Source organism: Diaphorina citri, unplaced genomic scaffold (assembly GCF_000475195.1).
Source record: "Diaphorina citri unplaced genomic scaffold, Diaci psyllid genome assembly version 1.1 scaffold1783, whole genome shotgun sequence".
Classification (NCBI taxonomy): Eukaryota; Metazoa; Arthropoda; class Insecta; order Hemiptera; family Psyllidae; genus Diaphorina; species Diaphorina citri.
The window spans coordinates 49,066-62,580 of record NW_007379209.1 but is presented as its reverse complement, the minus strand read 5'-3'; the positions used below and the strand labels follow the sequence as shown (position 1 = coordinate 62,580).

At 38.0% G+C, this 13,515-nt stretch overlaps 2 protein-coding genes across 3 annotated transcripts in view; one reads left to right on the top strand and one right to left on the bottom strand.

Annotated features, from left to right (window-relative positions):
- Positions 1-13,515, top strand: part of LOC103517225 (E3 ubiquitin-protein ligase RNF19A) — a gene marked incomplete at its 5' end in the record, with an annotated part of 31,524 nt that overhangs the window by 6,405 nt on the left and 11,604 nt on the right. The window contains 3 exon segments of the mRNA XM_017447378.2: positions 3,518-3,717; positions 7,933-8,077; positions 9,518-9,654. Coding sequence (XP_017302867.1) covers positions 3,518-3,717; positions 7,933-8,077; positions 9,518-9,654 — 482 coding nt within the window.
- The window catches only part of LOC103517222 (uncharacterized oxidoreductase dhs-27-like), a 3,768-nt gene continuing 1,816 nt past the window's right edge, over positions 11,564-13,515 (bottom strand). For both annotated transcript variants that reach the window (XM_026829394.1, XM_008482243.3), the window contains exon 2: positions 11,564-12,721. In XM_026829394.1, coding sequence (XP_026685195.1) covers positions 11,840-12,721 — 882 coding nt within the window. In that variant the 3' untranslated portion in view covers positions 11,564-11,839. The remainder of the gene's footprint in view (positions 12,722-13,515) is intronic.

The window sequence follows — 13,515 nt, the reverse complement described above, 5'->3', positions numbered from 1 at the left end:
CATATCTCCTTCCAACAGTAGAAAAAGCTGACTTGTTGAGGGTGTTTCAAGTCGTCATTTTAATTTGTGTTTTCAAAAATAACATTACGCCCTTTCTAAATACCCCAGGGGAGAGTAAAGGGAAAAGGAAGGAAGTTTGATGACTACTCTAGGGCAGGAGGGAAACAGAAGGAGGGACCGAACCGCTTGGGCCAGAGTATTGATATGTAACGGCATGACGGCTCACACATTCACAAATTCGGAGCTCTGGTTTTTGCTGACTTTCGAGCGTGAGTCAGTGAGAAATCAAAAATATGGTACAGAAAAAAATGAGAGATCTCAAATGTCATGAAGTGATGTTTAAAAGCTCATTTGGTTCTTTTAAGCTCGGCCTGGAAATTGTGTCCTATTTTGGAATTGAGATGGATTATACGTTATCCAGATGGATATGGCAGCAAGGAGGCATTACAAAAGTAGGGTACGTTGCCAAACATGTCAAAGGTGCAACGGTAGAAAATCTTTAAAAGAGGAAGGTACATTGCACAGTGCTTCCTCCCACATTGCACAGTGATTCAACCTCTTGTAAAAAAAGGTTACAGATCGAAGCTACCTTTACTTTTTAAAAGAGAGAGTTTATAAAAATAGACCTTTACCTTAATTGCAACAATGCAAGGAATTCTCGCATTCTGATTGGTTCTTTCATTTTGGGTTGATGACTCATTGCTGCCATATCCATCTGGATAACGTATAAATCAAGAAAACAGTTGAAGTTACGATGTTACCTGTTCTAGAACAGATTTACTAGTATATATAGAGCCTAAATCCAAAGTTTCAGCCATTGGTCCGTGTGCCGTTCCTGAAATATTATTGAATTACACTGAAAACCGCCAAAAAGCGGCCGAAATGCCGCCAAGCGTTGTCGTATCCTTGTCAAATTTGACAGCTGCATGCCAAATTTCAAGTCTCTAGCTCTTACCGTTCTCGAGATATTTTGTTTACAGACAGACAGACAGAAGGACAGACACACACACGGACCAATGGCTGAAACTTTGTATTTAGGCTCTAGGGATCTCAAAACGTGTTTTGGCACTAAAAACTGACCATCAAAAATTTGACTCGATTACATTACTTTCTTCCCTATATGATAAGGAAAGTAAAAATAGTATGATTTGATATTTGATATATCATACACTTACTTACCTTTGGAAAACATGTAGCATTCGCGGATTTCGCGAACACCACGCAAATCGCAAACAGTTGGTGTTGATGGTATGGTATTAAGTGGTGGTGGTGGTGGTGGTGGTGGTGGTGGTGGTGGTTGTGGTGGTGGTGGTGGTGGTGTATAGGTGAGGGACATCGTGTATGATCGTGTGTGGAGTTGTTTTTTTCTTTATTACTTCCCTTGAAGGAAAGTATTCGATGGTCAGTTTTTAGTGCCAAAGCACGTTTTAAGGTCCCTAGAGCCTAACTGACCGCAAGGAGAATACCCATGAAGCTAAGGAAGAGATTTGCGAAATGTTACATCTGGAGTGTGGTGCTGTATGGATGCGAGACATGGACGATGAGGAAGAAAGAAGAAACATCTTTAGAGAGTTTTGAGATGTGGCTGTGGAGAACAATTGAGAATATCAAATGGTCAGACAAGGTGAGAAATGAAGAAGTGTTGAGAAGAGTTGGAGAAGAAAGGACCATTCTGAGAACAATAAAGAAGAGAAAAAGAAGCTGGCTGGGGCATATTTTAAGAAGAGACTGTATACAGAGAAGAATCATGGAAGGAAGAATTGAAGGAACGAGATCGAGAGGAAGGAAGAAATTCGGAATGCTGACGGACATATTGAAAGGAAGGACATTTGAAGAAATAAAGGACGAAGCACAAGATCGTGAGAGATGGAGAAGAGGAACCTAAATCAAGAAAACAGTTGAAGTTACGATGTTACCTGTTCTAGAACAGATTTACTAGTATACCTATATATATAATAATAAAAGGTATAGTGGACGGACTATTGTGTTCGCTTCGGTGTCGTCTGTCCGTCTGTCTGTCCCCATAGAAGGACTTATTACCTATAATATGTAGATTTGTTTCACAATACACACCGTAATGGCTGGATTACTTGGGTTACACAAGGAAAATAGACATTCCAGTTGCTTACTGTATGGGTATATCGTGTAAACACAACTGACGTCCAGTAACATTCCAGTCCAGTTGAAGAAAATGTGCTTCTGTACAGCTACATAAATAGATTTTAACCCATCTTATTATTTTATACCTGTTAATTTTTCTACTTCATGTAATTTAAAGATTTATTGGTGTTATATTAGGTAGGTATTATTTATTTCAACTTACCTAGGTATTTTGTATTTGTACAAATCAAAAATAGTTACCTTTATCTAGAACAATAGAAGAGTTGCAAAAATCAAAATCAAAGAAAAGCTTGTTGAAGTAAATCGAAGGAACAATTGAAGAAAACAAAGGAATAACAGAAGAAGAATCACCTACACCCCCAAGAAGTTTTTGTAAGCTTTGGGGGTGAGCTAACCTTTGTAATTTTTGTTTTGTTAAAAATAAAGTTATTTTCGTTCAGTTCAGTTCAGTTCCTTCTCAGTCTCTATCGTCTTCTTTGAGTCCGGTTTATCCTTCTTTTCTTTATATGTAGTTTTTCCTTTTTACTTTTCCTTATCCTATAGGAAGGAAAGTAATGTAATCGGGTCAAATTTTCGATGGTCAGTTTTTAGTGCCAAAACACGTTTTGAGGTCCCTAGAGCCTAAATCCAAAGTTTCAGCCATTGGTCCGTGTGTGTGTCTGTCTGTACCTGTAAACAAATTATCTCGAGAACGGTAAGAGCTAGAGACTTGAAATTTGGTATGTAGATGTCAAATGTGACAAAGGATGCGACACGAAACTTTTCGTTAGGATCGGTGCAACGGTTGGCGGCATTTTACAGCTTTTTGGCGGTTTTTGGTGTAATTTAATATCTCGGGAACGGTATGAGCTAGAGACTTGAAATTTGGTATGTAGTTCACAAATGTGACAAGGATGCAACTCAAAACGTTTGGTTGAGATAGGTGCTGCGGTTGGCGGTATTTTGACCGCTTTTTGGCGGTTTTCGACCGTTTTTTGGTGGTTTTCAGCTTTACCGACTAAACGGTTAGAGATATTGTAAAAGTTTGGCTATAAGAACAAGAACACCCAAAATAAGCATCATTCATTAGGATAAGGAAAGTCGTGTGATGTTCACACCAGAGAAGAGGTGAGGCTATAAGAACAAGAACACCCAAAATAAGCATCATTCATTAGGATAAGGAAAGTCGTGTGATGTTCACACCAGATTTTTTTGAGTTAGTCCACACTGCCTCTAAGCTATTCAATTACCTCGCTGTTGAACCAATGACCGCAGTATGCTGATAAAGATAACGTCAGTTGTTTTGTAATTTTCACCATTGTAGTTATTAGTTATATCCAAAAGAGTCTGGGAGTGAGGTCTACAGTTTGCCTAGTTAGTATTATTTTAAAATGTACATTCTTCTTTTTTGCCTTAGGTTTGCAGTGATAGCTAGTGGCTGTGCATCGTGTCCGAAACTTCGATGTGGTCGACCAGGTTGTCATTCATACTTTTGCTATCATTGCAAGGCACCGTGGCATCCTAATCAAACATGTGATGCAGCTCGGGCTCAACGTTCCCCTCCTTCTCTTCATGCTGGCAATATCCATGCCTCGTCTATATCCCTAGCACAGAACGGTGAGTTTTAATTGTGTTAAGCATATTTAAATGCTCGTCACAAATATCGATCCCCGATTATTACACCTATAGATAAATTTTATGACTTGATTTGGACTTGAACCACCAACCTCCAGATCAAAAGTCCAACGCGTTAATAACTACACCACTGAGGATGGTTTAGAACCGTGAGTTTTACATAGGTAGTCACCATGTACCGATTGCATTTTAGTAAAATGTAAAAATACGTTGCTACTATTTTATTTTTAATGGTCTACAAGTTTTTAACATTAGCAGGGCCGACCCCAGGAAGATCAACTTTGAAATCTTCATGAGAACCCCAACTTTCAATGCACCGAATAAAATACAGGGTGGCCCAGCGTTATCTGATTTAACCAGTACTTTGTTATAACTTGTCGTAGCTTGTGGAAATGAATATCACTGAGTTCAGAACTAAATAAGGTTTTGTTACAATGTAGTCGTGGACCCCACAACATTGAGCTTTCGCAGTAGAGCATTTCTTAAAAGTAGTGAATTTGTGACTAATGCTCAGATGTAGTTTCGCACCCATTTTGATTTTCCACCCTCTTCACCCGATCTTAGCTCTACGACTTTTTTACTTTCTATTACTACAGTATAGCGAGCTATACTAGTAATGAAAGTATTGCAATCAGTCCAAATTTTCAAAATTGGGAAATGTTTGGAAATATCCGTTTTGGGATCCCCTGATGTCAAAAAAGTGATTTTTAGCCCATGGTCTGTACGTTACGTACTACATACAGGTTTAAATGGGAAAAAGTAGAAAGTTGTGAACAAAATACCTCAAGACCGATTTGTCATAGAGAATAAATGTTGAAAATGTTGTGAACAAAATATCTCAAGAACGGTTTGTCGTAGAGAAATGAAATTTGGTATGCTATCCCGGTATGGTCGAAGGACGCGACTGTAACAATTTGGTAAAAATCGGATAGTCACCCATCCAGATATCAACCAAAGTAATTGTTACTTAACCCTCATTTCGTGGAAAATGTTGAAAAGGTTGTGAACAAAATATCTCAAGAATGGTTTGTGGCAAAGCGATGAAATTTGGTATGATATACCAATATGTTCCAAGGACGCGACTGTAACAATTTGGTAAAAATCGGACAGTCACCCATCCAGATATTAACCAAAGTAATTGTTACTTAACCCTCATTTCGTGGAAAATGTTGAAAAGGTTGTGAACAAAATATCTCAAGAATGGTTTGTGGCAAAGCGATGAAATTTGGTATGATATACCAATATGTTCCAAGGACGCGACTAACAATTTGGTAAAAATCGGATGGTCACCCATCCAGATATCAACCAAAGTCAATGTTGCTTCGAAAAAAAAATCAATAGCTCTTTGAACATTCTCCTAGGCTTTAAAGATGTAAGGTTATAGGTTCTAATAGATTTCTCATAACGTTGAGAACGCCCATGTTAATAGCCTAAGGAAATATGTTAATAGCCTAAGGAAAGATTTTTGAACATTTTCAACGCGTTGAGTAGACACAACCCGAAGATCTCCCCAAACCTCAGAACAATACTCTAAACGAGAGCGCACGAGCGCATTGTAAAGAACACTGTGGCTCTAAGGAACTTTGAAGTTTTTAGTAATGTGTACCACAACATTAGACGTTCTTTTAGTCTTAGATCATATACTCCCTATTTGATGGTCAAAATTGAGTTTTGAGTCAAAGAACACTCCTAAATCCAAGTGAATGAATTTCCTAGCAATAGGCGTGCCGTTAATTGCATAGTTATAGAATTCAGTGTTATGTTTCCTAGTATAAGATACAACAACAATTTTATCAATGTTAACTTTCATTGAGTTACTAGTACACCAGGTAACTATAGCATTAATGTCATTTTGTGAGAGTCGAGATTCATCAGCACTGGCAACATGACGACCGATTTTAAGATCGTCTGCAAAAATATCAAAGTAACAATTACGGAGGACATTTTTAATGTCATCAAAGAAGATGATAAACAAAAGGGGGCCAAGATAATAATAATAATTGAGTGGACCAAAGAAGAGATCAAGAAACTAGATAGAAAAACAAGGAAAATACTTACAATAAACCAGAGTCTACACCCTAGAGCAGACGTGGACAGGATATACATACCCAGAAAAGATGGAGGGAGAGGACTTAGAATGATAGAGCAAGTACACGAAGTAGCTATATTAGGACTAGCAAAGTACATCAAAGAGAAGGAAAACGACTACCTTATTAAATTCTTAAAAGATAACCAAGACAACACAAGCAAAAATATCATAAAAAAGGCTGAAAAAATCGAAAGAGAGTACACAACTAGTAGTGAAGGAGACAACAACAGAGGAGAACTAAAAAAGAGAATAAAAGCCTATAAGAATGAAATAAAAGAACAACAGAAAGCAAGACTGATGAACAATTGGAAATCCAAAAGACTGCATGGTCAATACATTAAAGGACTACTCGAGAGAAAGAACACCGTAGATATTAGCAAGACTTTTGAATGGCTGAAATCAAGCAGATTGAAAAGTGTAACAGAAGCATACATCATGGCAGCCCAAGACCAAGCCCTAAGAACAAAAAACTACGAGAAAAACATCCTAAAACTCGACGTTGACGATAAGTGTAGACTTTGCCACAGTCCGGGAGAAAACATAACACACATTGTCAGTGGATGCACACAACTTGCGAAACACGAGTACACCACCAGACACGACAAAATATGTAAGTATCTCCACTACAATATTTGTCTGGCATTAGGGATGGATAACAACCCCAAGCAAAAATGGTATGCTAAAGAACCTGAACCAGTAACAACCAAAGACGAAATTACAATCTGCTATAACCAACAAGTGCAAACGGACCGAACAGTAAACGCAAACAAACCGGACATTATAATAAAGAACAGAAAAGATAGAACCTGCACGATCATAGATGTAGCCGTACCAGCCGATATGAATGTAGAGAAGAAGGAAGCAGAGAAAAAGCTCAAATACAAAGACCTAGCAATAGAAATAGAAAGAATGTGGAACATGAAAGTAAAAATAGTCCCAATTGTGATAGGAGCACTAGGAGTAGTCCCAAAATCGCTTAAAGACAACCTACAGCAAATCCCAGGACAACTCCATATCAACACAATACAAGAGTGTGCACTGCTTGGCACAACCTACATATTAAGAAAAGTAGGAATCTAAATAATGCAACACCGAATCCTGCACTGGGTCTGAGGAATTAGGTTAATTCCTGATCCAGTAGCTTATACCAGAGGGAAAAACCATGAAGGATCCCTCTTGATGACCTGAAGATAATAGTTAAAAATAATAACAAAAATAGTCCTAGTAACACTCCAGGACCAGCGTTTCAAGATATCATCTCACAAATTCTATATTTAGGTATGTACCTATTTGTACCTCCTATAACTATGAGAATGCGAACAAAACATGAGCAGTTAGCAGAGTTTTGCCGGATGAAATCAAGCTTGAAACCAATAACCAGACTAACGGTTACTTCGGAAAGAGAGCGGTGGTGAAAAGTAGAGAGACCAAACGATTGTTGTCTGCAAGTTCTCGTCACCGCAAAGTAGATAGTAACTACCAAACTAACCCCCTTCCGGTCTGGTGAGGGTTGCCACGATGACGATGGCGATGACGACGATGACGACGACGATGATGACGATGACGATGACGATGACGACGATGACGATGACGATGGTGATGGTGATGGTGATGGTGATGGTGATGGTGATGGTGATGATGATCTCTTGAGTGGAAGGTAACCACTAGGTGAGGTTAACGCCGGAGGCGTTTTCTACCACCTAACCCTTAGAGCTCCATTATTATGTGGTCAAAATCTCGAATAAATGAGGATAAAATTCCATGCCTCGGCTGGGATCGAACCCACGCCCTCCTGTTTACCAGGCGAGCGTCTTGACCACTACGCTACCGAGGCAGGTCTATCTACTTATAGAGGTAAACTCTGTAGCCAGGCAACAGCTTCTGAACTAAGTGTTTTGATATCCTCAATATTTCCCTTAAATGACAAAGATGGATAGGCTTATAGGATATGGTCGGTAGTCTGTTTAGGATGCCCACACTCGCAACTTTCGTAGTCAGTCAGCCCCCATTTGAACAGACATGAGTTGCAGCGTCCATGATCTGTGCGGAGTCTGTTAAGGTTGCATAATCTTGCATAATGACTTTATGAACACATTGTATATTTCCAGGGGATGATTTGAAAGCATGCCCACGATGTCAGGTTCTCATATTAAAGATGGATGACGGATCTTGTAATCATATGACTTGTGCAGTGTGTGGTGCAGAGTTCTGCTGGTTATGTCTCAAGGAAATAAGTGACCTGCATTATCTGAGGTAAGATTGATACCCCCAGTAGTGAGCTACTTTTCGTCTAGTCTAGTGTCCCAAGAACTTGGAAATCTTGACATAATAAAATTGCCAATAATGCCAAAATCGATATTTGCACCAATATCTATAATACATAACAAAAGCAGTCAGTCCTATCAATTTTACTTTGTGGTTGTTAAAAAAAAAAAAAAAAAAAAAAAAACAAAAAAAGTCAGTCCTATCAATTTTACTTTGTGGTTGGTAAAAAAAAAAAAAAAAAAAAACACTTTTCCTATTTCAAAGGGAAACTTGGATTTTTTCTATCGGTCTTACATTTTTTTGACATCATCAAGTGCAGCCCCAGGAAGGTCAACTTTGAAATCTTAAATGAGAACCCCCAGATTTCAACACAATATAAAAGACCTTGAAAGTTCATGGTGGCCCATTTATATTCATCGTATTTGTTTTTGTTATAAAATTTGAACCAGTCATATTTTTTTATATAGGATAACATTTTTTGAAGCCTAGACGCAATTTATATTCATCGTATTTGTTTTTGTTATAAAATTTGAACCAGTCATATTTTTTTATATAGGATAACATTTTTTGAAGCCTAGACGCGTAGACCTGGCAATTTTTTTCTCTCAGTATTGGAAAATGGTGTTGCTTAGGGGGCCTCCACAGGAGGGGATGGTGCAATGCTCGTTTTTTTTTCTCACATTTTTCATAAATTTTCTCATTATTTCAAGCTAAATGACCGCTATTTCTCGTCGAATCTTGTTTCAAATCTTTCGGGGTCCATGGTTTTTTTGCAAAGACCTTAGATTTTAAGTAACTTCACAGAAAAAGTCTAGAACCGTCAAGGCGGGCGATCGCGTATATGGTCATAATCTCGATTTTTCAACATATGAAAGTAACCTATTCCAAGCACAAATGATCTTTCAAAATGCTTTTAATATTTTCGGTACTTCCCCTATCAGAGAAAGACATTGCGACTTTAAATCTTAAGAAGCCCATAGCTCCGGCCCTGGTAATGGGATTGACCTCAAACTTGTACGAAAGTACCTTGTTTTCAAGGTCTTTTATGTAGTGTTTCTCAAAGTTAGGGCTTCTCATTTAAAATTTTAAAGTTGACCCTCCTGGGGCCGCCCCTGCTATTGTCAAAAATTTGAAGACCATTAGAAAAAGTTCCCGCCTCGAAATAAAAAAAAGTACTTGTAGCGTTTTACCATCGGTCTCAAGATATTCAAGATGGCTCCTTTTCGAAAAAATCACCCTGTATGCAAGTGAAACATGTCCCCTCAAGCAAAAAGCATATTATGAGTATAAGCGTTCGGTAAACTTGCTGGGATGAAGAAGTTGAATTATTACCAGATTTCTACCATTTCATTCAAAGAGGGATTTCCTGATAGCAGTAAGAACTTGTTTATTTTTTTTTTTTTTTTTTTTTTTTTTTTTTTTTTTTAGTCCCTCTGGTTGTACGTTCTGGGGTACAAAACCATGGTCCCGTAAGAAAAAGATTCTGTGGCAGCTTGGTACGTTAGTTGGAGCACCAGTGGGTATTGCATTGGTAGCGGGTATTGCCATCCCTGCCATGATTATAGGTGAGTATACAATATACATATTTATGTACATAATATCTAAATCATGATTTCTTTGTGTTGCAGCTGAGAGTCGCTTCACAATTTTTGGGTAGAGACAGAAAGAGGTAGACCTGATGCCGGCCACTCACTATCAGGTTGACCTGACAGGACAGGCCTGAACAGGTCCTGTCCTGTCAGGTAAACATTATATTGGTAGTTAATAGGAAACATTAAAAGGAATAAAGGGAGAACGGGCTCTAGTCTTGATTTTAAATCATTACTTGAAAGTAAAATTAGTTAATAGGAAACATTAAAAGGAATAAAGGGAGAACGGGCTCTAGTCTTGATTTTAAATCATTACTTGAAAGTAAAATAAAAAAAAACAAATCTATAATAATAATAATAAACTAGTATTAAACTAATTAGGTAGGTATTAAACTAGTATTAAACAAATTAGGTAGGTACATAGGTATTTCTTTAACCAACTACGGGCTAAAAAATTCCCGGAGGGATGGACCCAGCTTGTTATTTTCCTTTCTAATGAAAGAGCTCAAAAATGTATGACGTCAGAGTTCAAGAAATGCGCAGAAACGTATGCGCACAAACACATTAATTGCGCAGAAATGCATGTGGCAAAAACACATTAATTGCACAGAAATGCATGCACACAAACACATTAATGTGTTGCCTGCTAGGGAGCTTTGCTCGGGACATTTGATGTGACGTCATCGTGTACGAGAGTGTATGCCGTGACGTCAAAGTTCAAGATTTACCGGTATTTCTTAAATCGATTCATCTCGGGGTCTAGAAGTTGTATATATAAAAAAAAACAAGCTGGGCCCGTCCCTCCGGAAATTTTTTAGCATCAGTACCTATGTACCATTGTACTTACCTAATTTGTTTAATATTCAGTTTATTATTTGTTTATTGATTTTACTTTCATGTAATGATTTAAAATCAAGACTAGAGCCCGTTCTCCCTTTATTCTTTTTGATGTTCAAGTGTGTGTGTGTGGTGGATGGGTGTCTGTGATGTGTGTGTGCGTGGGTGTGTGATGGGTGTGGTGTGTGTGTATAGTGGGATGGGTGGTATGTGTGTATAGTGGGATGGGTGGTGTGTGTGTGTGGTGGGTGGTGTGTGGGTGGTGTGTGTGTGTAAAACTTTCTCGCTTTGAGTTCATACATAGGTCGTCACGACAAATTTCAAGATCAGAGCTCATTTGTGTGAGAAAATGTGAAAAAAAATCGACCAAAAACCAGGTTTTTGGTTTTTTGGCTTTATTGTTTTCTGAACAAAATTTGCACCATTAAAGACCTTTAATTTGATACATAGGTAGACCAGGTTTGGATAAGTCCTTCTATGGGGTCAGACAGACTGACACACAGACAGACGACACCGAAGCGCATACAATAGTACGTCCCTATACCTTTTATTATTACTATTGTAATTTAATACAGGAAGGACGGACTAAAAATGTTGAACATTGACAATAGTACGTCCCTATACCTTTTATTATTACTATTGTAATTTAATACAGGAAGGACGGACTAAAAATGTTGAACATTGAAAAAAAAATCCGAGTGTACTCTAATTTTCATATGCCTACGGTATGTAGGACGCATGGAGTTATTCAAATTTTTATTTTTCCATGTTCCAAGGTCAATAGTGAAAGCACCAAAAATGGGAAATTCATACCGATTGGTGATTTCTGCTTCAAATAAGTCCTACTGGTGAGTGATTCACATTGAAATTCAGTCCCAACTCCTGTCCTGCCTTGGAAGCCAGCAATGACATTGTAGGTAAATATTGGGAAGCCAGAGGTAAAATGACCTAGTAGTCAAATAACCCGACATTTGCAAACAACAAATATTTACTATGTTTATAATACTTTTGTAATGTAACATTGAATAATTAACAAGTTGTGCGAAAGGAGAGGAATAGATGCATTACAACTGCACGAGAAAGACGATAATTTTTTATTCTATGTATTTACAGAAAAAGTGAAGAATGTAGTCTAAGCTCTACTTCACTTTCTACTCTAGTATTCCTTATGAACTTAAGTGGCTAGCCCACTATGTAGCTCAGAGTATTTGATCTCTTTCTTTCTTGGTTACAACGATAATTAATTATTCATTAGTTCACTTTGTTCCAACTTTCAAGGAATGGTCGAACAATAATTTTTGAAATATTAATAAAATATCATTGACTACTCAGATGTTCCGCTTAAAACACCTTGATCATATAAATCTTGTAGAACATCTACCAATCTCTGTTCAGTATCAGGACTGCCAAGCGCAACATCCACAGAGCCAATACACAATAGTAAGGCAAGCAATAAAGATTTTCTAAAGTCTACTCCAAGCTGATTTCTATCATATTTTAGTTTCTCCTCTATACTCAGTCCGAGAGAAGCACTGTAATGCGTTAAATATTGCCAGTAGTGATTTAACAAGGCCTGGGTATGTTCCCGTCTCAACTCACTTGGCAATGAGCTAACTAGTAGTAGAGCAATATCATTGGTAGCACGACTATAAGAGATCATTTGCCAATCAAGAATCATACATTGCGTGGAGTCCTCATTAAAGAGAAGATTATTGCACCAGAAGTCTGTGTGAGTTATAAGACCTAGTGGATCCTGGGGTCGCAGTAGTTCAGCAATAGTGTCTTTTGTTCGACGACGCAACTCCTGAAGACTACTCAGAATATTCTCCAAGTCTGGTTTATCCTCGAGAAAAGCGGCAAGTTGAGGAAGTCCCCTTTCTACCAGTTGTTGATACGAATCTGTTGCTTTGGGTGTTTTGAAGAGGAACGGATATTTTTCATCGAGATTCAAGTTGTGTTTGTATTTCATAACCAAACTTAATGCATGAACGCGTGAAATAGCTTCCAGTGCTACTTGGCACTGCATTAGAGTTAAGCCTGTTGCAAACGAAATGCTTCGAAAGCCACGATGTTTGAGATTTTCCAAAACTAGAACGCTCTCTAGTTCGGAACCTTCTACGTTGTATTCCGAGTAGAAACATTGCGGTATGGGCAGGTCTATCACAGAATTGTTCTCCTTTTGAAATTGAAGCAAGTCAGGAACAACCTGGAAATAAATAAATAATCACAATAATCCTGCCTTTTTTCTTATTCATTAACGAAAATTCCTATTTTTGGCCGCTAAGATTTTGAGCCTGATAATCTCAGAATAAAATCGTTTACCCTAATTTTTGTTTGTCCGATATATATTAGCCTACCTATGTTACTGTGTACATTTTAGAATATCCGGAAAAAAGCATCAAGTTCAATGATTAATTAGACAAGCTTGAATTTACGTAAAATCCTTTGTGATCACTTATTAATTTTGTAGGAAATTTTCTCAACTTAAAATGTATGTTTGTACTTTTTACATTAGGGGCGTCGTTTAGGAAGCCACGATGTTTGAGAGATTTTCCAAAACTAGAACGGAAAACTAAAAACTTTCTACGAGGTTTTTTGCCCCCCATAAGTTCTCTCCTACGATTTCGAGGTCGAAAATTCGGTCCCACACTCGCCTTAGTATGCCTGACAATCCTGGCTCGGAAAATCGTTCAATTTTGAAGAAAAAAACCCGACCATTTTTGGGCCACCTACTTGACATACAGGTTGCTGTAAGAGAACATTAACTTAACATAAAATAAAGTTTGACCACATCATCATGTAGGAAAATTTGTGTACTTTAACCGTAGGACTAATAGTATAGGAGTTAAAAGCGAAAAACTAAAAAAAGTGCGAAATTTCGGCCGTTTTCTGGCGGTTTTTCCGCCGCCAAGTTGCTCATTTTCGACTGCTCACTGGACATGACTGTTTGGCTGAACATCTCCACCGCTTTGGTCTAAAAACTTCTCCTATTTGTTCCTG